The following is a 26770-nucleotide window of genomic DNA, read 5'->3' on the forward strand; positions in this document are numbered from 1 at the left end:
GCAGTGAAGTTCTTTGAGCAGTCAACCTGCATGATATCCAGCAGGATTCTGAGTAACTTCCCAACAAGGATGCAAATGCCCTGGTGTTTGTACAAGACTCCATCTAATGGTGACATGATAAAATGGTATAAATAACGTAGCAGGAGATAGATGAAGCTGCCTGCTGGCAGAGACAGCTATTTCCACACTTGTCATCTTTCAGCCATGTGATGAGTGATTTTGCAATCTGTATTCCTCGTTTCCCAAATGTTGACAGTTCAGCTTCAAAAGTGGTCTGAGCATCTGTGCTCAGGGAGCTGTAAGGATCAATTAATGCCCATATTTATTTATTTATTGACATGTAGTGTGGTGTAGGCCTTTCTGGCCCTTTGAGCTATGCCACCCAGCAATCCCCCAATTTATTCCTAGCCTAATTACAGGACATTTTACAATGACCAATTAACCTACCAAATGCAAAAACGAGGAAATCTGCAGATGCTGCAAATTTAAGCAACACACACAAAATGCTGGTGGAACACAGCAGGCCAAGCAACATCTATAGAAAGAAGCACAGTCGACATTTTGGGATGAGACCCTTCATCGGGACTAACTAAAAAAAGAGATTTGAAAGGGGGAGGGGGAAATGCGAAATGATAGGAGGGGGAGTGGTGAATCTAAGAGCGGGAAAGGCGATTGGCAAAAGGGATACACAGCTGGAGAAGGAAGAGCATCATGGGACTGGAGGCCTGGGGAGAAAGAAAGGGGGAGGGGAGCACCGGGGGAGTTGGACAGCAGGCAAGGAGTTATTGTGAGAGAGATGGAGAAAGAGAAAAAGGGAATGAATGACTAAGTAAGGGATGGGATAAGAAGGGGAGGGAGGTATTAATGGAAGTTAGAGAAATCAATGTTCACGCCATAAGGTTGGAGGCTACCCGGATGGAATATAAGATATTGTTGCTCCAACCTGAGTGTTGCTTCATCTTGACAGTAGAGGAGGCCATGGATAGACATATCAGAATGGGAATGGGACGTGGAATTAAAATTTGTGGCTGCTGGGAGATCTACCAAATGAGATTGTTTGAAATTGTTTATGGTTTAAAAAAAACTGAAGATCAAAGGTGAATCCTTCGACTATCATAGAGCATTCTTCCTCCAACCTAACTAATGGTATATCTTTGGACTGTGGGAGGAAACCAGAGCACCCAGAGAAAACCCATGCAGTCACGGGGAGAATGTACAAATTTCTTACAAGCAGCGGTGGGAATTGGACCTGGGTCCCTAGTACTACAAAGCAAAGTGCTAACCACTGTGCCACCACATTTGAATCATTAATCATGTAAACTTTGATTAGAAGTTGATGATAGAATACTTTAATGTGTGATATGCATGATTGTTATCCTTTAGTGGAAGCAAGGGTAAGGTGTATTGTTTGCACAATCGGAACTTTGTGGTTAAAAAAATGAATGATCAAAGGTGAATCCTTCAACTGTCATAGAGCATTCTTCTTCCAACTGTAATGATATTTTATTCTTTTTCTCACTTAAAAATGGGATATTGGGAAACCTGAATGGACAGCTTTGGAACTTGCTCTTCATTAAATGTGTCCAAATTAAAATGTTTTTCCAACACTTAACTGTTGAGATACTTGTATTATGGTTCAGCATGCTATGGTGTCATTCAGAGAATTGTAGTTTGCTTGTGAATGTCAGCCCTGCTCAATGTGGACAGCTACTTCCTGGTGCCACACTCACTCTTCCTGAGGAGCTTAAAGCTGCTATGTGGTAGAGACCAAATCTCTCGTTACACCAGGTTAAGATGGTGTTAAAGTGGCAAGACCTCTTGAGGCATCAGCTGGCTCCTGACCTGGCTGGCAATATATGCTGGAATTGCCACTGTCCCCTTATAGAATATGCATGATATTGAGTGTTCTGATCAAGGTTTCATTTCCCACAGCTTTACCTGAGATGTTGTGAACTCCTGTAGTTGCTATTTTCCCCTGGAATTTCCCAAATACTGATATAAAGCTCACCATCCAGGTTTCCTTGATGACTTTCGGAGATCCAGTTAGACTTCAGTCTTGCTGCTCACAACACCCTGGGATAGATTCCATCAGTTCTTGGGACTGTGTCCATCATGTGTGTCAATATCTTTAGCATTTCCACCTTCCTGATAGATATGTTGCAGAATATCAGTGTACCTCTCCCCAAACATTTCATCCTCCACATCTTACACCCTGGTGAATATAGATGAGTAGCAATCTTTAGGATCCCACTCATACACCCCTGAACCCACACAGATTTTCCCCTATATCCCCAGTTACTGTCTTTTTTTTCTTATATCCCATTAAATGATTTCAAGATTCTCCTTAATCCTGCTTGCCAAGGCCATTTCGTGCTCCCTTTTTGTTCACTGAACTACTTTGGGAAACAACTGGGTCTGCTCTGACTGACTGCAGTACCATTCTACCCATTTCACTGCGGGCCACAAGCTGATTAATGCAACACAGTTTTCCTTCTGCTCCATTTTAAAACTAGATGTTGCATTGTTCAAGCAAATAGCAGTTAGGATAAACAGTATAATGTGTAATTCTAGTGCACCGAGGTATCAAACCAGTAATCATTACATTGTCTTTATTTTTCCTTGTTGTGATAAAATAATTAGCATGGTGAAATGCACAAAGTAGATCTCACTCCTTTCCAAACAACAATCCCTTTAGAGAAGGAGAGTTTGCTCTGCATTGTCTGAAAATTGTGAGATTTAGATTTAACTTTGAATAAGTTAATCAAAATAATTTTAAGGATTTGCTGCAAGTAAATACTGACAGAAGAAATTGAACACTGATACTATTTTTAATCTTGTGTTTTGCACAGATGCAGTTTGGGAGGCCTATTTATCCTATCTCAGAGTGCCAGTAGAAATCTAACAGAAACTGACTTGAAAACATGATCAGAATGTCACTAGATATGTCAAGAGATAGAATTTTAACCCTATCGATCCAGATTATAAATCATTTACTTCAAACACAGACTCTCAAATATGACCATTAAATTTTATTTTGACTATTTATCCCCATTATGTATTGATGTTGAAAATTATTTTGTGTAAGCAATATGCTTTAGTAGTGATTTGACATCTGAAAAGAAACAAAGGCTGTTGTCCTTAAATTTTATAAGAGTAGGTCTGTGAAATGTTATAAATTGCCTCTTATGTTGTACAGAGTCACTGGAAGAATTTCATCTTCATCCACCTATTGACTGGATACAATACTGAGTTTACAACATACTTAAACTCTCCACTTTACTTTCAATTGAAGTTGATTAGCACGAGTGGAGTGGAGCAATATTTTTGTGGAGTCTGAGTCCCGAAGGAAAAGACACGTGATGACTCTTATCAGAAAAGGAGGAAAACAGAAGGGTAAAAATAAAGCAGTACGCTATGCTTTTGATTCGTCAGAAACATGTTTTAAATAGAAGTACAACAATATTTCCAGTTGCCAAGTTCAAGTTGTCCAGTAGTATAAGTAGAATTTCTTGTGAGATTCCCAGTAGTTGCTGTTGGAAAATTTAGCAATCTCTTTTGGGCTAATGCAGTTCTCGGAGGTGTTTGCAAAACAATCAAAAGAAGTCATCCTTGGGTATTTGAAGGTAACTTAATGTGTGTGTCCTTCTCTAACTGCTTCAATCTAACTTTTTGTATGTTGCCATAGGCTTCATACTTATAAGAAAATCCCCATTGGTAAATCATTGCCTCAATCCAATGTTAAATTTCAATTGTGGTGTAAAACCACAAGTTGAGAACTACCTGTTTTTTTTATTCAATCCTTATGATTTAACTTTCTATAGAAATCAGAGAATAATACATGAATTATCTTTTCAAAAAATCCCAAAGAAACCTTCAGTGAAGTTCTTGAGCAAGAACCAAAGATTTTTGAGGCTAAACATCTTGCCAATTTAAATCAAAAAATAAAATTAGCTGCATTCATATGGTAACTGCCTAGGGGATGCATAGTGTTGTTTGTCCCATGATGTGCATTGTGACCTTGGAGATGGAGTTAGAAGAAATAGTGAATATTGATAATGCAGTGTAAATGTGGGAATATGTGCTGAGGTACACTGGGTTGGCAGCTCTGCCAATAGGCAAGTTTTGAAAAAGAGGATCGTAAAGCAATTTTTTGGACAGGTTTGCAAATGCTTTTTTTGACGCCTCTTGAAAACTTTCAAATGTACATTGTAACATGAAGGACACTCTAGACCCACATGTTCAGCTAATTTTAAGAGTATTGCTATTTAACAAGGTTTGTTTTGTTGCTCTAATGCAAATGTTTTTATCATTGCTGATCTTAATCTAACAGTCAGAACTGTGAGTGTGAACCTCTGGAGAAAGGTTCAGGCTTGCTCTTCTGTTTATAACATTTTGCCAATTTTATATGTAACATTTATAGTGGGGATTTTGAAAGGGGTCTGATCTGAATCCATTCACGAAAGCACAAATGAGGAGGCTTCACAATGCTCGGATATTTGAAATTATTTTTGTTGGATCATGAGAGTTATGAATGCTTCTTTCAGCAACTATTATTTTCTACATTGAGTGCTCCCAATTATCTGCCATTGTGACATTGCATGATTCAACTTGTTGATTGGGTGACCACTAAGCTCTGTAATATTATACCAAGGGATGAGTTCCATTCGGAAATTGGAGCAAAATATTTCAGATGTTGAAAATCCAAAACAAAATTTGAATGTGCTGGAAGCACTCGGTGGGGAGAAAAAAGAATGAGCAATTTGGGTCAAGGATTGGAAGAACAAGAAGAAATTTTATATTTCAGCAAGTAGAAGGTGGAGAAAAAAATGAGGCTATGTCAGTGATGAGGTAGAATACTGATCCATCCACTTATGCCATTCTTTGTTGTGTGATTGCAGCATCTTTGACTTTGATTCCATTGGGAAAATCTCTGGCAGCTGAAGTTCCTTATGTCTATTTAAGTAAGTCTGGGACTTGGTGGTTCTGGTTACCAAAGTTAAAATCCGCCCCTTACTATTCAACTCTGGTGATCTCAAACCAGGATAGAAATAAGCAATTTTCAAATCAAAGTGTCTGGTTAATGAGGGGCACTAGACTAAATTAATTCTAATTCAGATGACTTTTATCATATGATAACTGTAAACCATAGTGTTGGGAATAAGGCACTGTGACACTTTGGGAGAACTGAAGTCTGGCAGAACTGTTGATTCATGAGCAGTGCGCTTCCAAATCCATTTCATAAACTGTCGTTAATGTTGTCAGGGAAAGCTCTGTGGGCTGAAAATTTTTCTTTAATAACAATGATTTAAATGCAATCTCAATAGATTTGAAATTTCATTAGCAAAATATGCCGAAAACTATCATCTACGTTCACATTTAATTGCTATGACAACGGAAAATGAAAAGTGATGGGTAGATCTTTTTCTGCTCTTTTAAGGTGAATCTAATCTTTCATGAGTTTCATTTTATTTGATTTGCTTTAAATGGGTTTAACTAATCTTGTTTGGGTGTCGTTTAATTCAGCTCCAGATTGGTTATTTTAAATCATTTGTAATTGGATCACTCTATGACATTCAGAAAGGAAATGTAAACTATAATGTGTCTATAATCTAAGTTTGATGTCATCATTGACAGTTGTAGAGGAAACTTTCAAGGTCTCATTTCTTAGAAAATGTGATGGAATGTACAACATAATTAAAAGTGCAAGCTCTTTTAAATTGTTAAAAATGATTTTTAAGCTCTTGTCCTTAAAAGATATTAGCCGTCTGTGCCAAAATGCACAAATGTGTATGTAAGAATGGAAGACTGTATGTAATTGGTTTGAAATGTTAAAGTGGAGAACACATCACAGCTGGGCTTGTGTTTGGGATCTTTTCAAGTCTAAAAAAAATGTGATGAAGAAAAGAAGGTTGGAGATCGATTTATCACAAAAGAAATTATGATGGTATAGTGGTCAAGCAGAAATTTGACAAAAGGAATTCCATCTATTCACTTACTGATGCTTTTGATTGACACCAACAAAAATCACATGGTTCCAGCAACCATGGGTTTCCTCTGGAGCACCATTATCAATCCGTGACCCAGTGACGTGGATGGGTCAATAGAGTAGCTACAGTAAATTGTCTCTGAAGTAGGGATTTCCCAACTCTTTTATATACCATGGACCCCTGCCATTAACTGAGTGGTCCACGAACTCTAGTTTGTGAACCCGCTTTCTGGAGTATAGCTGAATAATAGAATCTGGAGAGTTAGATAGGAATGTGGGAAGAACATAATGGGTACATGATGATTTATGCAGACTGAATAGGGTGAAGGGTCTGTTCCAGCGTAGTAGAGATTCTATTCTACTAAATCCAACTTTACACAGTTAATCAGTTTTGAAATGTACAGGCTGATGCAAAAGGGGAGATTTGCTGCAAGTACCAAAGTAACATGAAGTGGCAACACGGAGTGTTCAGAATTCATTTACTTAGCATATTACATTAAAGATATTTGAACACTGGAGGAAGTACAGAAAGCTCGCGTGAATCTTAGCTGAAGAGCCTGACATTATTTATTTCAGAGAAGGAAGGCTCTGGGGAGATATCCTTGAAGTATTGAGGAGTATTGTAGGAATAGTTAATTGGCAGGTTTAGCCACCCCAACCATCACAGAAAAGCCAGTCAAGAGCTTAGGTAAGGTTTTTGACAGCTCTTTAAGGGACACGGCATCCATTCAGGTGACCTGCACCGAGTTGGATGGCTGGCTGAAATCCATGGACAAGTTTGGCCTACCTGGGAAGTTCAAAGCCTGGGTGTATCAGCATGGCATTCTTTCCAGAATCCTGTGTCCCCTCCCCATCTATGCAGTTCCGATCTCGACGGTCGAAACCTTAGAGAGGAGGGTCAGTAGCAACTCAGGAGATGGCTGGGGCTGCCAAGGAGCCTGAGCAGCATCGCCCTCTATGGACACCACTATAAACTGCAACTGCCCTTCAAATCCCTGAGGAGGAATTCAAAGTTACAAGAGCCAGAGAAGTGATACAGTACAGTGACTCAAGTGATCCGAGGGTGGCTAGAGCAGGGATCCAAGTGAGGACTGGCAGGTAGTGGAGGGCAGAGGAAGCTGCTCAGGAAGCAGAGGAAAGGCTGCGTTACAGGAGGCTGGTGGGAGTGGTCACACAAGGCCGAGCTGGGCTAGGATCCTTTCCAACTCCCCAAATGGACACCATCAGAGGGAAGGAAAGGCGCCACCTTGTTCAGGAGGAGGTGAGAGCAGCAGTGGAGGAGACGAGAACCTGCAAGGCGGTGGGAATGAAGTAAAAGGGAGCTTGGACAAGATGGGAGAATGCATTGGAGAGGAAAGTGACCTGGGCTGAGCTTTGGAAAGCCAAGCCACACCACATCCAATTTCTCATCCGGGCAGTGTATGATGTGCTTCCAAGCCCATGAAACCTGCACACATGGGGCAAAGCAGAGTCATCAGCATGCCCACTGTGTTCCAAGTGAGGAACCCTGGAGCACATCCTCGGCAGCTGCACAAGGGCACTTGGTGAGGGACTGTACCGATGGAGGCATGATCAGGTCCTGAAGACCATCGCTGAAGCCATCAGCGCAGGAGTGGAGTGGGCGAAGCGGTCCCGACCCTCCAAGCAGACCATTGCCTTTGTAAGAGCTGGGGAGCAGCCAATACCTGCCAAGAGAACATCGGCAGGTATCCTGACCTCTGCAAGAGACTGCCAGCTGTTGGTGGACCTCGGAAGGGAGCTGAGGTTCCCTGACCATATCGCAGCCACCACCCTGCGACCAGACATTGTCCTGGTGTCTGAGTCTACGAAGCAGGTGGTGATGCTGGACCTGACAGTCCCATGGGAAGATCGCTTGGAAGAGGCGCAACTGCCAGCAGGCTGGATGGAGAGCGAGGTGTCTCCCAGTGGAAGCTGGTTGTAGGGGATTCGCAGCCTCTTCCTTAGCCAGAGCCTACAGCAATTTGGGCATTGATGGAGAGAGGAAAAGGAGAGCCATCTGCAGTACCACCGATGTGGCAGAAAGGGTCTGAAGATGGCTGTGGCTTGAGAGGGGAGCCATGATGTATAGCTAGCCATCTGGACACAAGCTGGGGTTTGATCAGCCCTGGCTGGATCACCTGGAGAAGGGTGTATGATGTTGAAAGACCCGAAACACTTGATGATTCCAGGAACATCACTGATGATCTGTCCAGAAGCATACATATTTGACCAAGTTTTGTCTTTATTATTTAATACAGGCACCAGTCTTTTGAACTTCTCTCAGTTTCTGTATGTTCCTAATTACTGATGTTCTTTATTGCCATGGAGGTTTGTTGAATCATGTATCATAGACTTTTATTGGCTCTGGATACTTTTGTTCAGCTATCTAGTATCTCCTGCTGACTAATATGGTATCTCTTCAGTGATTTCATTGTGATAGGCACTTGTGCTTCATTCCATCTCATGATACTTTCATACTTCTGGCAGTGATGTGATGAAACCCGCAGGATTAATATATGGAGAAAATAATGCTTCACCAATTCTTGTTGCACTAGAATTCCCTCTCAGAATACAAATTTTAATTGATGCCTTCTTGGGTAACTCAAGCCACTTTGGTGACCACCATGAATCCGATACAAGCTTTAGAATTGTGGGTTACATTTTTAAGTTGTTGAGGATAGAAAGTTAATGAGCTACCCTTCCCACTCTACCATGAGGAACAAGAAACCTGAGGGATGATTCCTCGCTATTTGACTGTTGTTTTGTATTCATAGACAGTTATACTCTCATTGCTATTGTAGAGTATCCTGTTAATAATGTCTTGCTCTTCAGTTACAGTCCACAGAAGTGGCTTTAGGAATAAAGAGAGATTGGAACAAAAGTGCATAGGGTGCACCAAAAAATTGCTCTTTTGTGATCTGGCAGCGGTTTCATTATTTAACACTGGTATGAATAAACCAGCTAGAAAACTGGTACAGAGACTAGTTGTATTGCATCTTGGAGTTGTATGTGGTGACATGCATGTACTCTGATAATAAATTTTACATTGAACTTTGCTTTTTTTGTGCAGGGATCACACATTGACCAGTATGCAACTGGACGAGTTCAAATGATTCCTGGATCTGAGTATAGGCATTTAAACTTTTCTTCCCCAGTGACAAATATTAGTGAAGGCCTCTGCTGCTGCTCTCGGGTTCCAATGTTAAAAGGGAAAGTAAGGAATAGAAGATCTGAGCTGTGTCTCAATACTCAATTGGTGTCACTTTTTTTTAAAGAGTTAGGTTTCAGTTCCACTAGACTTCTGAGCAAATGCCTCCAGTGTAGTAATGAGGGAATGCCAAATTGCTGGAAGTGACACTGTTTGGATGAAATGTTATGTGGCAGCCCATCTGCCCATGGGTCTTACTATGCTGTTTCTAATAAAAACAGAAATTATCTCCTGAGAGATGTTGCTCCTCTGGTCAATGTGACCTGAATATGTTGCCATTGTTACATTGTTTCCTTTGGGATCATGATGGTTGCAATTCAGTGGCAACAAATCTTAAACTGCAACAGAAATTATGCCTATTTCTTGCTTGTAAAATATTTTTGCACCCACGTGCACCTTGTAACTTTTATTTTCTTGTTGGCTTATTGACTGCTACCCAAATGTCAAATGAAAGTATGGAAATTATTTCAACTTGGTCGTCAGACTAGTGAATTGCTGCCAATGTGTCACATCGCCAGTTACTGTCAGGAACATAGTTCTCTTGTTCTGTCAGCAAGGGGATTCTTGTGTTGTGCTTGTGCTGGTGTGCTACATGTGACTTTGTACTGTGTGTAGAAATGTTTGGAAAATCCTCACAGAAACTTGGAAATAGAGCAAGAGTTGGCCACTTGCCTTTTCAAGCCTGCCCTACCATTCAAAATGGATCAAAGCTGATCTGCCCCAGGCCTCTCCTTCTCTTCTGTACCAGGTTCCATTGTCCTCAATTCCTTGATCTTTGGAGGGGGAAAATCCATTCTTTTTAAAACAGCCTACAATTGAGGATCCAGAATTCTCGGGGTAGGGGATTACAGTGAAAGAAGAGTGGTGAATCTCTTCAAAATATTCTGAATTCCTGGATATGTACCGATTAAATTTCAGAGAACAATTTTCACAGAAAATTTGTGATCAGTGTTGACAGTGAAGGTGAGGACCTTGAGCTCGGCACTTTAATTAGAAGGATTGATTTATACTTTTTCCACTCTTAATGAAATGATGTCTTTATCGAACACCACAGAAAAAAAGGGATTACGGACTGTTGCCTGGTTTGGTTTTAAATTTACAGAACTGTTTTTTTTTGTGTTTGTGTATTACTACAATGTGTGGTGTTGATGGATGTTTGTAGCAATAGACCTTGCACTTTGTAATAGCAACGGGTTGCATTTAAGTGGCACTACAAGAGCTGCACTTGTCAATTTGTTTGTTCAATCTGTAGTGTCAATTTTTGGTTTGCACAGAAAGCAGTAACAACATTAATAAATGTGTGATTAATTGCACTAATTAAAGAGCACTCTGAAGATCACAGTAGATGCAAATTAGGTTCAAAGTAATTATGAAAACTGAATCACTTTCTTGCAACCACCTACTAATAATGGTCTGTGATATCATTGTGCACATTTTTCTACTTTATTGTTTTTTTTCATTCATTGGAATTGTGCCTCAACTGATTAAAACAAATTCAACATAAATGTTGGGAAGGAGTTGAGGAACTAGGTTAGATGATCTGAGAGGGTATCATCAAAGGTGTGTGTCTCAAGTATGGAAAGGAGAAGGCATTACTCATTTCTGATTTTTCTTCATGCATATCTCCTCTCAGTAATTCAGGCAGACTTTGAGTCATTCTTTTTAACAGTGTGTGCAGTACAAATGTTTTAAACTGTGGAGTGGCAGATCCTTGCAAAATTAGACAATAGACAATAGGTGCAGAAGTAGACCATTCAGCCCTTCGAGCCTGCACCGCCATTCTGAGATCATGGCTGATCATCTACTATCAATACCCAGTTCCTGCCTTGTCCCCATATCCCTTGATTCCCCTATCCATAAGATACCTATCTAGCTCCTTCTTGAAAGCATCCAGAGAATTGGCCTCCACTGCCTTCTGAGGCAAAGCATTCCAGACCCCCACAACTCTCTGGGAGAAGAAGTTTTTCCTTAACTCTGTCCTAAATGACCTACCCCTTATTCTCAAACCATGCCCTCTGGTACTGGACTCTCCCAGCATCTGGAACATATTTCCTGCCTCTATCTTGTCCAATCCCTTAATAATCTTATATGTTGCAATCTGATCCCCTCTCAATCTCCTTAATTCCAGCATGTACAAGCCCAGTCTCTCTAACCTCTCTGCGTAAGACAGTCCGGACATCCCAGGAATTAATCTCGTGAATCTACGTTGCACTTCCTCTACAGTCAGGATGTCCTTCCTTAACCCTGGAGACCAAAACTGTACACAATACTGCAGGTGTGGTCTCACCAGGGCCCTGTACAAATGCAAAAGGATTTCCTTGCTCTTGTACTCAATTCCCTTTGTAATAAAGGCCAACATTCCATTCGCCTTCTTCACTGCCTGCTGCACTTGCTCATTCACCTTCAGTGACTGATGAACAAGGACTCCTAGATCTCTTACCCTTGGATTCCCAGATGTTTAGTAAAATTCCACATTTGGATTGGTTTGCTTTGAAAGTTCAAAATGGGATGGGAAATGGAAATGAATTCCTTGCTCATAATGACTATGCATTTTTGAAAGAAGGAACACCTGGAGCTAAGATTGTCAAATTCTTTATGAGTGGATAGTGGTTCTGTTAAAATTAGAAACCACAGGACAACTGGAATAACTAATAGCTTTCATTCAGTGGAGGCACAAGAGACTGCAGGTGCTGCACACTGGAGCAACACAAACACTGCGGAACTCAGCAGATCAGGCAGCAGGTATGGAGGGAAATGGAGAATTGACATTTCAGGATGAGACTATTCACCTGGACCCTTTCATTAAGACCTTTGGACTCTAATTCCACCTACCACCTCCCATTTTCGGACACTATTCTGCAGTCCCTTACCCGAGCTACCTTTCACCAACACCCCTCCCCCCAATCCACCCATGATCTGCTACCTCTTCTTCCACACCTTCCTTCGACCTTTTGTATATTGGCCATCTTTCCTCTTTTCTTTCATCCTCGATGTAATGAGCAACATGCACAAAATGCTGGGAGAACTCATTGTCAGGCACTGTCTGACCATGGGAGAAGGAGAATGAGGAGGGGCACGTGAGTGAGGTGATAGGCGGGTGAGAAGATGGAAGCGCGAGAGTAATCAGGATGGGAAATGGGAAAAAAAGGTGAGGAGGGATAAGAAATTACCAGAAATCTTGTTGATGTCATCAAGTTGGAGCCTATTCAGACGCAATATGAGGTGTTCCTCCTCGAACCTGGAGTATGACCTCATCTTGGCAGTAGAGGCTGTGGGAATGGGAAATTGAATTGAAATACATGGCCACCAGGAAACTTGCCTTTTTGTGGCTGATGGAGCAGAGGTGCTTGACAAAGCACACCTCATATTCCATCTAAGTATCCTCCACGCTGATGGCTTGAACACGATTTCTCTAACTTCCAGTAATTTCTTGCTCCTTCCCCTTCTCTCTTTTTCATTCCCTATCATGGCTCTTCTTTTACCCCTTCTCACCTGCCCATTATCCCCCTCTGGAGCCTCTCCTCCTTACTTTCATGCCATGGTCCACTGTCCTCTCAGATTATTACTACAACCTATCTCCTTTCCCACCTACCACCTGCCAGTTTGTATTCCTCACCACTACCTCCATCTTATTCTGCCATCTTCCCCATTTCTTTCCTGTGCCACTGCAGTGTCTCAGCCTACAATGTCGACTGTTTATTTCTCTCCATTGCTGCTGCTTGACCTGCTGAGTTGCTCCAGTATTTTCTGTGTGTTGCTCAAGATTGTCAGCATCTGCAGAATCTCATGTGATTGCAATGAGCAGATTCAGATGGTGAAGAAGTTAATTTCATAAGAAGGCACTCCATTGCACAGGACACTGGATGAAGGAATGCTGCCTTGGGGGTTGGTACCCAATGACCAGGCAATGAGTAAGGAAGACGTGAATAAATTAGCCTCTGGTAAGGAAGTTGTATTGGTACCTCTGAAACACATGTCATGAAGAAGATGGATCTTCTCTTGGTATTACAGAAAATGCAGGAAAAATGTAGAGTGATTACGCTAAGAAAGGGAAAGAAGAAATGCATGTGTAAAATAAAAGAGGCGAAGATGCCCCGGATAAGCATTCTTTATACAAAATATGACCTGCAGTTTCAAGTTTCAACTTGGAAGTTATGTCATTGTGGTTATTAGTGGAATATGGCTGTAAAATTACTCAGTTCTCAGATGAAATATACTAGGTTATAATTCTATAGAAAAGGCAAATTATGATAGAGGTGAATTGTCTTGATGATTATGGATTAAATCTCTATATTTAGAAATTTTATAAGAAGTAAGATATTATGAGGAGCAGACTCAAACTGCTGAGCACATATTTGCCTGGAGACAGGTTTGAAGAAGTGGAATGTATCAATGCAGGAATTAAGAGAAATGTGGAGCAAAAGCTGCTCATTTTAATGGAGAGTAATGGCATTTGTTGAGATTGGAATAAGCAGGCAAGCTTGTGCCTTAAAGTTCATGAACTACTTCTGCACATTAATAGTTTCCCACAATAATAACATAACAATAACCAGTCAGGGCATATTAGATTTAATATGGAGTCATAAGCCAGATGTAGTTAACAGTCTGACTGCATGTGAACATTTCTCTAATAGTGAGCATAATATGATGGAGTTAGTGGAGTGTTTGAAAAACAGAAATGCAAAACAGTATTAAGATTCTACATCCACAAGAAGCATACTTCAATGAGAGAAGATGGAATCTCTCCATGGAGCTATAATTAAATGTGATAATAGGAAATGTGACAAAAGATCAGAATGATGTTGAAGTATTCTTTAGGAAATACTTCTACATTCAAAAGGTGATAAAGATTTGTAACCATCTCCTGACAGCAACTGATATTAGGTCAATTGTTAATTTTCTTTCTGTATTTCAGAGTTTATTATTATAAGATGTGGGACAAAGTCAGGTCATGGAATTAGGCTATGGATCAGCCATGACCCCAATGGTGGTTCAACCTCAAGGGGATAAATGACCTCCTTTTTGTTGTCTTCCAGTAATTTCAATCAACCTCCTCAAAAGCATAAGGTTTGCTGCCTTTTCTGAAGTACATCATTATTAATGCTGCAGTCCTTACTATCAGACTGAGTGGCAATTTAAATAATTTAAAGCACTGCTGTGAAATTTGAACACTGAGTTTTGAGATAAGTTACCTATCAATTCAGCAAAGCTGACAGATTGGGACAATAAATTATCCTGTGCCCAGGTAATGATATCTTTATTGAAGTGATAATAGTAATTTTCACCTTTTGATGCTTGGGCGCTATCCCAAGGAGCAGATCGCCCTCCAGTAGCCGTTCTCCACTTCCACTGATTCCTCTGGATATGCAGGTTGATAGAATTCAGTTTGTAAGCAATGCTCTGACAATCCAAGGGGAAGGTGAAACTCCCACTCTCTTCCCCTTGCCAGCTGGTTGGAAGCCATTTGCTTTCACAAGTAAACAGCCTTCTGAGTATAAAAGCCAAACTACAACCCTCTTAAGAGCCTGGTTCTGTTTATTTTGTACATATCTTTAACCATTTTGGCGCCGATGTATTTGGAGGGGGGAAGGTAGCCTAAATTGTGACTGTCGTAACTGAGTGGAGAATCCAGTAGCCTTGTGTGATCGGATCCCTTGGGTTGTCCTGGACCCGCAAATAAAGCTGTGGGATTGGCATATAAAAGCATGTCGCCTTCGTTACGGGTTCTGTGCTCACTGAGCGCTGGATTAGTTGGAGTGACAGCCTCGAACGAACGCGTGGAGAGTTGTGACGTCAGGCATCCAGCCGCCGCGCAGTAAATGCGGCGACGGTCACGTTCGGCATGCCCACCAAGTTTAACTTCAATCATGCCGGAGAGTGGCTGCTAGAATTCAAATAGACTTTCTGGCGCCCACCAGTTGGCTGTAATAGAATGCTCTCAGCGAAATGACAGATGCCGGGCCAGGATGCCGCTTCGCACTACCCTAATTTGTTTCGGCAGCCAACTTCGGAGCGTGATGGAGTGACGGCATGAGCAGCTGGCATGGAAGGTAAGATTACAAAGGCAATTGCATCATTATAAACATAATTGGAAAATGACCATGACATGACATATGTTGGGATGGTCTGGGTTGACGGTGAAGATTTGTTGCTAGGATTCCCAAGAGTGTGACGAGCAAACACTTGTATTTAAATATACTGTATGTTGTTTGTTCTGTTTGTATTTTAAAAGAGCATTGAATATTTGATGGAAAGCTCTCTGAGAAAGTACGGGCTGTCTTCCTTTTTTTCAAGCGGAAATAAAACGAGCTCAGGGGGTGGAGGGAGATGTATAAGTGAGAGTTTTGACGGTATCATTTTTATTGATACTGTAGCTGTTCCTGAGCTTACCTAACAGAAGCTACGGGTTTTTCTGCGGCTACCTGCTCCTATCAATAGAGGCACTCTCGTCTCCTCCAGGCACCGACTTTGCCCACGGATCCAGTTGTTCTGCCAGCCGTCCGATTCTGCACGCAATCTGCTCGGGCGTTCATCCCGCCGCTCTCAGTCGGTTGTATTCGTTTTGTGTTTGTCCCCTGTTGACATTTTGGCTCCGAACGAACAGAACGCCGCAAATTGCAGAATTATTTCACCAGAGTGCATGCCGTATTTAGACAGAAACGTTAATTTCCCTTGAGAAATGCAGGAGCTTATTTTGAAAACACAAGGGGAAAAGACGGTGCTTCCAAAATGTTGCTGCTAACCGATGGGCTGTAGTGTCCAGTTTTCGTAGGGGGGGGGAAGAGGGAAGCTACTTTCAGGATAAAAGACCAATTGTTGATCCATTCACTGAAGGGGGGGGGGGTGACTGATTTATCTTTGTACAAACGTGTTCCGAGTCGACCACTGACATGAACCCCCAAGCAACTGGGTGGAGGTTGTGGTGGTGAAGGGGGGGTGGTGGGTGAGGACAAGGCAGAGTGGAAAATGGGACAAATTAATTCCACAAATAGAAGCTGATGTACTTAAATTGCCAGTTGGATTTGGAACCCAGCATGCCGTCGGTAATCTTTGTTGATACAGTATCTCCACAGCAAGAAAAGCTGTTACAACTGCACACATTGAAGTAAATGCAGTAACACATGCAGATAGAGGCTGCTCAATGTTGGATTTCCACTCGTTTTAATCTATACTCAATTATTGGACTGTGTAATCTGTCATTTTCTATCATCGATATCAGATAATGCTGAGGGATTTTGAAAGTGAGCATTAACATTAGTGTAATCCTTTTTAATCTTTACAGTTTATAGTCTAGAGCTGCATTCTGGATGGAAATAGTTAATTAGGCTGTTTTAACTGCCTCAAACTACTTGCTGTTCTGGTTGTACTTCCCTATGGCAGTGACTTTTATACCTTGATGCAAGTTTGGGATAGTTTTCAGAATCAGCCTTTGAAATCTTCTTGGGGTTGGGGGTTTGTATCGGCTACTTGGGTAGACTCACAGAAGCAAAATGGGAGTTATTGTATTCAATCAAAGAATGTTACTTAAAGGGTTTGAGTGATGCAGAAAATCTGTGGATCAGTGGTTTGTTAAGTTAACAAAAGATCATGTAAATGGCCTTTTTTAAAAATAATTATCTTGACGTTGGGATTTCAGTTTGTAATTAGATCGATGCTAAGGGCTATTTTACCATGAAGACAGTCTCCCATTTGAAGAGTCCTCTTGAGGGTAGTTCTTCAACTGCTTTGCTGTGGGCTTTACCTAGTTACTAACATTGTTGGAGTCAGCAGCTACGAGTATCTGTCCATTAATGTTACTGATATCCCTAATTTTTTAATATGCTTTTTCATAGCCACCATTTACTGCTGCCAACAAAAGTCTAATTACAATATTAATGAGATCTCCATAGACTTCATTCATTCAGGTAGCTGGTAACATTTCTATGATGTGCATAAATAGAAAGGCTTTTGAAGATCTCCAGGTGATTAAAATAATGCATGTTATTATGCACTTTGAGGATTACGTTTGACATAAATTTTCTAGATAATGGCCTAGTCCTTGAAAAGCAATTGATGATTAATTCTTTCTACATATTGTCATGCAGCCCTGGTTGATGACAACTGCACAAGACCATTCTCCACCTGAAAAGCTCTGCACAAAGGGATGAAAGCAGATCCCTGCCAAAACAATACGATGGATGTTTGTTGGAGATGGCCTTGTAACATGCTGCAGAGAAGTTGTGCCAAATTTTGGCAACTAATGCTGTTGGCAATTGGACATTGTAATGGTTATCAATGAGCAACCTGCTAGTAGACAGTGTACAAACCATGCGGTCAAGTTATGTACGCATGGGTTTGTTGCTGAGTTTGTTCAGTGTCCTTTAATTCTGTTGCTTTTTATTTATATTAGGCAAATTTGCAATTTGGAGAATTGCTGTTTGCTTGGTCTGGTTGACCCTAACCAACAAGTTTTTTCCTGTTCTCTTCCCTATGTACATTTTTTTTCTTTCACTCTAATAAGGAAAATATAAAGCATAGTAAAATTCTTACTCTGGTTAGAACATATAATCTTGTTGATGCTCCTCATTACTCTTAAACATGATTTTGTTTTCCTAGTGACTCAGTATGTTATGACTTGATTGTCAGCATATGGCCACTGTCAAGGCCAGCCTTTATTATTCACCCCTAACTTCCATTCATTACTCATCTCAAAGTGATTGTAGACCTTGATGTTGAACCATTGTAATCTCTGTGGTGTAGGATTCATAGTGTCGGAGGATGACGTGTATGATATTGGATGTGCCAAAAGTGGCATTTAGACAAATGTTTAAACCAAGAGTATATATAATGGTGTTCCCATACACCTACAGGATGTTGGAGGGTGCATCTGGGCAACAGCTGTCAAAGATGCCTTGATTATTTTCTGTAAGCAACCTCAGTACACTGTTAGATGATTTCACTGGAGTAAAATCAGTAGAACAGATTGTTGTTCAGAATGTTATCAAGTTTCATGACTGTTCTAGCTATAACCATTTGAGGTGCTAGAAAGTATTTGAATGTGCTATTTAATAAGTTCATTGGAGATGGTCAATACATGCAAAATACTGGAGAAACTCAGCAAGATAGGCAGCATCTATGGAGGAGAATGAACAGTCAATATTTCAAGCTGATTTCTTTATCACTAATAGAAAGGAAGATGCAGAATCCAGAATAAGGAAATGCGGGAGGGAGAAAGACGAGAAGCTGGCAGGTAATAGGTGAGACCAAGTGAAGGGGAAAGCCTCCTAGATTTTTACTTCCTATCCTGATTTTGTTTTTCTTCTCTCTCCCTCCCCCCCCCCACCTACCTTCCCGTCACTAGGTGTTGGTCGATAAGCAATGAAAGGAATTGCAATTAATGCTAATCAAAGGACTTGAAATGCATGGTTTGCCTTTAAAAAAACATAATAATGCTAATGCTGGAATAGGAGATCAGGATGACCGGTGGTGAGAGAAACCGTTGAAGCGGCGGGGAAGGTTGACCACTTGATGCGTGAAATGTATTTCTCTGCAGATGTTGCCTGGTCTGCTGAGAATTTCAAGTATCTTCTGTTTTGATTGACGATTAGCGCCGTCTTACAATCGTATGCCCTGATTGTTACATCTCAAGAGCCCGAGTGTGAGTGCTTTTCGGGTCTATTTGCACCTATGGAATGCATGATGACCTGACGAAACAGAGCTGAACATCACACTTATCAGCAACTGCGGCACTGCGGCTTTTAAAACACTCCTTTCATTGTTTTTCTTCTGGTAGAGAGTAGGTTGAAATGCGGTGCGTGGTTGGGAATACTTCAGAGCAATAGAAATGATCATGGTAGATGACTGTTCAGTTTAGAGATGGCTTGGAATTTGTATGGCCCATTACTAGCCAGGTCATTGACAACCCCTTTATAAATTTCTTTTAGTTGTCAGTGGATAGTTTTGGAGGTGATCAAAGTCAAAGTTTAATACCTGTCACCACACAAAACCCTGAGTTTCTTTTTCCTATAGGCATACTTAGCAAATCTATAGAACAGCAACTAAAATGGGATCAATGAACAATAACCTGTACAAATGCAAATATAAATAAATAGCATAAATGATGAGAGCATGAAATTACATTATAAAGTGTCCTTAAAGTGAGACTGTCGGCTGTGAGAACACCAGAAATAGAACAAGTCTGTTTATCCCCTTTGGTTTAAGAGCCTGATGGTGGAGGGGTAGTAACTGTTCTTGAACCTGGTGGTGCGAGTCCTGAGGCATTTGTACCTTCTACCTGATGGCAGCAGTGAGAAAAGAGCATGGCCTGGGTGGTGAGGATGGATGCTGCTTTTAAATGGCAACATTTCATATAGATGTGCTCAGTGGTTGGGAGGGTTTTACATGTGATGCACGAAGCAGAATTCACTACCTTTTCTAGGATTTTTCACTCAAACACATTGGTGTTCCTGTACTAGGCTGTAATGCAACCAGCCAACACACTTTCCACCACACACCTATAGAGGTTTGCCCATGTTTTTGATGATGTGCCGAATCTCCGCAGACTCCTAAGGAAGCAGAGGCACGCTTGTTCTTTCTTTACACTTGGGTTCAGGCCAGGTCTTCTGAGATTGTCACACCAAGGAATTTAAAGTTACTGATCCTCTGATGAGGATCATGGACCTCTGGTTTACCCTCTTTGAAGTCTACAATCAGTTCCTTGGTTTTATTCACACTTAGTGAGAAGTTGTTTTGACACCACTCAACCAAATTTTCAGTCTTGCTCCTGAATGCTGATTCATCACCATCTTTGATACAGCCACAACAGTGGTGTCATCAGCAAACTTGTATATGGTGTTGGACCTGTACTTAGCCACACAGTCATAGGTATAAAGCAAGTAAAGCAGGTGATTATAGCTACTGACCAAATACAGTGTTCCTCGTCCTTTTATAGTTATTTGTAATTCATTTCAGGTGACTTAGAGTCGCCTCAGACCAATTGCAAGCTGAAGTGTAGTGATTCCACACTTACAACAGCAACATTCTTCTAAGCAAGATATGTAGCTGCTGCACCCTGTTGCAAAAGCTGGAGTGGCATATATACATGTTACTCTTTCAGCATGAAAATGCAGTGAAAGCAATTGTTCATCCAGTTAAGCACCTTGCATAAATATGCATTGTCAGGTGATTGCTTAATTGTCCATGTGTTGCTGTATCAGAAAAGCATATAGGCTGAAATATTTCATGAGAAAACTCAGAAGTAACATTGGGCTGCACTGGCATGTGCTAACCCCTTCAAAGCCTCTCACAGCTGCAATCATGAGGCAGAGCCTGTGCTTCCCCATCTGACTCATCTGTATTTGTTTTAAAAAGATGTAGCTTAATTTGTGTGTATGATGGTTGTTTGTGCTTTGTGCCTGTTGATCTGTAGCTGCATGCTAAAGGCCAATGATTCTCCTTGCTCTATGAAGTAAGCAGATGGGATATTATAATTATACAAGCACACTTATCCATATGTGAACTATTAAATACTTGTGCACTGCCAGAATGTTGATACCTAATGCAAATTTTCAAGCATTGGATTCATGTGGTACGTGACATTTGGTCTCTGCAGCTGCAGACTTCCTTTAAGAGAGCTTCAGTCTATTAATTCTAGAGCACTCAGTTAATATTTTCCAAAGAAAATATTATTTGTTTGACATCTTGTTATATGTAAATTTGGTCTTGTACTTGATACAGTGTGAATAAAACTAGGTTGATTTAAGGCTGTACAAGTTTGTTCCTGAAATATTTTTTCATGGCATCATGAGAATATGAAGATTTGCATTAATTCTCTATTTGTATTGGCTGCACTTGTTAACAATTCCTTGGATGGATGTTTTTGGCGCAGACCAATTATATTTGTCGTTTAGCTTCATCTATTTAAGTTTGGTGCTTCCCCTTTTGCCGGGGCATATTAACCTTGCATTGCTGAGTATTTGGTAGCCTGTGGGTCATCTAAACAAGATATTTAACTGGTATTTGATTGTGCTGTTTTTGGAGGAAAATAAAAAAGACAAAGTTGCTCAGTATTATTATTTCAGCCTGATCCTTCAGGATTTTGTATCAATCAGGATTAGCAGCATGATTTCCAGTTACCAATGTGAGTCAACAATTGGTGTGTACAATTTGTGTTGGTAAGGTCTGGGCAACCTTTGAATCATGTTAGTTGGTCCACAATAGTTTGTAAAAGGAGTGGATCAAAGTTAAACCATCTAAAGCAAGATATGTCTGGCAAACAAGTGCACGAGCCATTAAGAAATGTCTAAACACAACACCAATTTCATCTCCTGTGGTGCAATGTAGCACGTTACTGGTGAACAAGCTGAATAGGGAATATAATAATGGACAACTTCTGATTCAGTTGCTTTTTTGAGAGACTCCTTTGAGTCAGTTCCGGAACTGGACTAGACTTCATTTGTGGCTACACAAACCATTAGATTAGAATAGCTCCTTATGGTAAAAGACTGAAAGATGCAGGCAGATATAGGAGTATTGCAGTTGAAGCAATAGGAGTGGTAAAACTCAGAAAAATGGCTTAAAGTCTTGATTTGTTCAAGAATAGTTAGACCCAGGGGTGCAACTATAGGTTCTTCGGCTTGGATCTTAATCTGCAATGCAATAACTTGTCAGCTAAGCATAAAATAGAACAGCTCAGCGGTTACCTCATGATCTTATTCTCAGCAGTTTGTCAAGAATAGTTGAAAATTAATCTTCTAAACGTTTATAACCAAGGAGGACACTATCAGAAATGCCTCCATCATGATTCTGTGTTAAATGTTTTTCTTGAAATCTACATTTTCCAGACTTGATTTCACTAAGTAAATTGTATTTAAATGAAGTTTTGTTGCTTTGTACCTACATTTAGTATTTCATTGGGAAACAAATCATTGTGCCATTGAAAGGATAATTTGCTCTTAAAACTGTTGTAAGTGACTTCTGAGCAACCTTTTCTCCCATTTCAGAGATCAGAATCCAGTGGTGTGAAAATATCTCGACTGGAGTAGGTGCTCGAATGCATGAGACTGACAATATGATATTTGTTTTGTGTATTACACTTTTGTGTTCTTTTAAAGGTGCTAAACTTACAATGTGAACATAAAAGGAACATGCATGTATCAGAGTTTTGCTTTTTTTCTGTGGGCATGTGATGCACCATCAATAACTCACACTGAGACGTAAGGCGAGATATCGGCTTTTATTGACTGGAAGAAGGAACCAGGAGTGAGTGTCCATCATACTATGTCCTGGAGACTGAGGCCGAGCGTCAGGCCTCAGATCGCCTTTATACAGGGGCCTGTGGGAGGAGCCACAGGAGCAGTCAGCAGGGGGCGTGCATGTAAAATTTATTGTTACAAATTTCAAGCTTTGCTTAATTTTTCTGGATTGCCAGTGCTGACTGCAACCATATATTTGTTTGGGCCACCAGAGGACTCTAGCTTTTCAAAGTAGACTTCATCAAAAGGCTTTCTGTACTTTTTTCAAAAAGTAGACGTCAAACTTGGAACAACATGATGATCAATTCAAGATTGCTAATCTCTTGATAAATTAAGATCCCAGATGGAAATTATTTGGATTTTAGGTATTTTCTCATACATGGAGTACCATCAATTCAATGTTGTAATTGCTGTTGCCAATCTCCTTGCATTCTTATTTAAGTGAGGAAAAGTTCTGAACTAGTAAGCTGGAACAAGGAGAAAATTGTTTGTCTCCCCAATTACAACGAGAGAGGAAATTATGTTCTGGAGTATTTGACTATTATGTTTTTTAAAACTTGCAACCTTCAGTAACAATATTCAGACTTTTGGCCATCTCTTTTTATCAGAGATAAGAAATTAGTTCATCCTGCTTTAAAAAAAAACTTAGTAATGTTATAGCTCGTACTACATGAGCTTTAAATGTGAGATAATTCCAGAGTACGAACTTAAATGAATTATGCTGCAGTAATTGGTTCAAAATTTCATGTAATAGTTCTTTTGTTGTATGTCCTTTTACAAAAATGACTGCAGTAGATTAAAATGGATTTATTAAATGTATGGTTTCTTTCAAGTGAACCAGAGAATCTTTCAATTAAAAGTAATTGTTCAGAAATGCTCCCTCTTCAATGCATATTATCCAATGATCAGATATTGATGTTCAACATGATAATTCCCTGCATTAGTTTTTGTTTTAAGATACAGTTGAATGGCTGGGCAAAGAATAAACTTCTCACTGACTAGTTCATGTGGAATAAATTGAGAAAATGTGTATTTTAGGGCTGTGATTATATTAGGAGTTATACAGTATTAGATGATGAATTATTTTTGTGCGCATGATGTCATTTGAATCCATCCATCCCAAAAGATTATTTAATATCTCTTCTAATCAAAATGTATTGGTAGATGAAATGTAGTGACTGCCGTGACATCTTTTTAGTGGCATAGTTGGCCCATGATTAGTCGACAACATTTGTTACCTTTGCATGTGAAAGGTGCTTGTAAGTCAGAATCCTGAAAGCAGTCACAAACCCATGTCATTTTAAGAACCCATGGACTACTTTTTCTTCACCATCATCCTCCATCCCGGGCTGGTCTCTCAAGTTGTCCCCAAAGATGTGGACTTTGTAGTTTCTGTTGGCATATCTATAGCACAGGGATTTTTTGAGATGGGGTTGCTAGCCCAATGTGCAGCACTCCCCCTACTGCAACAGGGCTTGGGACTGTTGATGGCTGAGTTACAAGGGCTGTTGCAGGTTTATGAACCTTTGGAGTTTGAACACAAAGGATTTCAAATCCATCAAAAGGTCAAATTTTATTGGATTTCACAAAGAAATTCCCCGAAGAGATTCTACAAAGAAACAGACACAAGTAGATTTGTAGATAACCTTGTAGAAGTGCTAATATTGTCAAAAAGTGTAGGTGTCTCAGTGGAAGAGGAGTTGATTCAAGAAGAATATGTTTATTTGAAAGAATAGACCATTTATTAAAAACAGATATCCAAAGAAATGATGAAAAAATTAGGCATTCGTGGTTGATATGTTCAGTAGTGTAAACGTATTTTTGTAAAGGAAACAAACATAGCACCATGCATTTGAGTGACCACTTGGGGCCATTTCCATGTGCCCTTTTCTTGTTTGAGAGACTTTCCCATCCAATGCTGCCCCTCCATGGAAAGAGCCTACACTGTAGTCTTTGTCCACATAGCCATAGTATTGGATGCACAGAGTTTCAACCATCCCTCTGTATGAACTCGTGCAGCCTGGACTGTTCCAGTCTGTAGTGTTCTCTTACAGACATCTTTCTGGGCTGCAAGACGAACAAGATTCAGAGTGCCCTTCGCTGGGCTGATGACCTTTTAGCAGCCCGCTAATCTGAGAGTCTTCGCTTAGCTCTGGGTATGAACTGGAATGCAAACCTTTTATCCATTTCCACACCCTCTTTGTAAATTTGCAAAGAGGTGGGTGACAATTTATTCCCCCAAATGGCCGTCCTGAAGGCAGAAATGTCATCTATATAGAAAGAGTACCTTTCACCACCATCCAAGTGAGATCTTGTTGGTGAGATCAGGCAATGAGACATTCTGCCAGATGGACAGTCTGTTCAGGGAAATGCCCCACCAGAACTGTGTTCCTCCCCTGCAGTTCCTACAGTACATCCTGAGCTGACTTCTGCTTGATGGATGTTGGGTTGCAAAGAGGCCTGATAGAACTTTTAACATGTAATGACACTTGCTGAGCACCATCTGATACAGCCACTCATAAAATAGGCCATAATGATGAGAGCAATGTTGGGTACAATTTCCCCCCTCTTCTCTGGGACTCACTTCATCCTGAACCTCCAGATAAATTGGAATACGTCCTGTGTGGATTACTGAAGCAGAGGAGCAAGTCACGTCTGCACCAAATAAAGCAGCCCTGAGAGCTGATCACATCTGATAACCAATTTCTTCCCAGTTATTAACTGAAAACATTGTTTTCATAGAGCCATTTTTTGTTTTGACTTTCCCTTCCGCTCCAGCACCATTCTCATTACGTGCTTCAGCTCCTTTGAACCAGATCCCCAGCATCTTCTGGTTGTCAGATCTGACAGTTGTGAAAGAACACGGCCTAGTTCATCTTGGTGTTGACTTTGGCCACCATTGCCAATTCAAACTGATCAATGTGCTGATTAGCATACTGATTTCATAGAAAAAAAACCTAGAAAACCTAAAAAAACCCTTCGGCCCACAAAATTGTGCTGAACATATCCCTACCTTAGAAATTACTAGGCTTACCCATAGCCCTCTATTTTCCTAAACTCCATGTACCTATGCAAAAGTCTCTTTTTAAAAAAAAACCCTATCATATCCGCCTCCACCAGTCCATTCCACGCACTCAGCACTCTCTGCGCAAAAAAACTTTGTCTCACATCTCCTCTGTACCTGCTTACAAACACCTTCGAACTATGTCCTCTCATGCTAGCCATTTCAGTCCTGGAGGAAAGCCTCTAACTATCCACGCAATCAATGTCTGTCATTAGTTTGTACACCTCTATCAGGTCACCTCTCATTCTCTGTCGCTCCAGGGAGAAAAGGCCGAGTTCAATCAACCTGTTTTCATAAGGCATGCTTCCCAATCCAGGCAACATCCTTGTAAATCTCCTCTGCACCCTTTCTATGGTTTCCACATCCTTCCTGTAGTGAGGCAACCAGAACTGAGCACAGTACTCCAAGTGGGGTCTGACCAGGGTCCTATATAGCTGCAACATTACTTCTCGGCTCCTAAATTCAATTCCACGATTGATGAAGGTCAATATACCTTACACTTTCTTAACCACAGAGTCAACCTGCGCAGCTGCTTTGAGCATCCTATGCACTCGGACCCCAAGATCCCTCTGATCCTCTACATTGCCAAGAGTCTTACCATTCATTCTGGATATTTTTTTAGAGCTGTGATACATTTGGTGAGAGTGGTATATTTTTCAACCCCAATGTCAAGCTTGTAATATATCCTGTTTATGTTCAACTTGGTTAAACTCTGTGGTTCCAAGTGTTTTGAGTAAATATTAACATTCTGTTGTAAGCAAGTATTTTTAATTTATGACTTGACTCTTTGGAAATGCACATTTGTTTAATTGAAATAACTTTTTGCACAGGTCCCTATTACATGATTTTTTAAAACCCAAAATATTTGTTTGTGGTTCTAAGGGGTTGAGAAATTCTAATGTAATCATGGTCAATATTTACTTAAGCTGCCAATAGGCACAAATACACAAATCCTCTGTGAGATTTTACATAGATTTTTTTGATTCCTGCAAATATCAAAACCTAAAAATAAATATCATATCCAATAGAGGGCAGTACGGTGCACATAGTGGCAAAAAAAGAAGCAAATGCACGTTAAATATTTGTGGCACATGTCAAAATATTTGTCAATATTATTGAAAAATGATATTTATCAGTAGCTGTAGGGAAACCTCTATTTGTGTATTAAAGGATAAGTCAACGAATTTTTGATACATGCTGTATGTACTTCATTATCTAATCTGCTAAATATTCTGAAAAAAAACAGACAGAATAATTCACAGGAATACATTGGATTGGTT

At 40.4% G+C, this 26770-nt stretch overlaps 1 protein-coding gene across 8 annotated transcripts in view; it reads left to right on the forward strand.

The window, feature by feature from the left end:
• dmd (dystrophin) overlaps positions 1-26770 on the forward strand; it is a 1939431-nt gene that overhangs the window by 155399 nt on the left and 1757262 nt on the right. For 6 of the 8 annotated variants that reach the window (XM_059968139.1, XM_059968147.1, XM_059968141.1 and 3 more), the window contains exons 1-2: positions 14447-15244; positions 18362-18423. The exons of 1 other annotated variant lie outside the window; for it this stretch is intronic. In XM_059968139.1, the coding sequence (XP_059824122.1) occupies positions 15225-15244; positions 18362-18423 (82 nt within the window). In that variant the 5' untranslated portion in view covers positions 14447-15224. Of the gene's footprint in view, positions 1-14446; positions 15245-18361; positions 18424-26770 lie in introns of those variants that run through there. One more of the 8 variants, XM_059968148.1, reaches the window with a different exon arrangement.

Source organism: Hypanus sabinus, chromosome 4 (assembly GCF_030144855.1).
Source record: "Hypanus sabinus isolate sHypSab1 chromosome 4, sHypSab1.hap1, whole genome shotgun sequence".
NCBI lineage: Eukaryota > Metazoa > Chordata > Chondrichthyes > Myliobatiformes > Dasyatidae > Hypanus > Hypanus sabinus.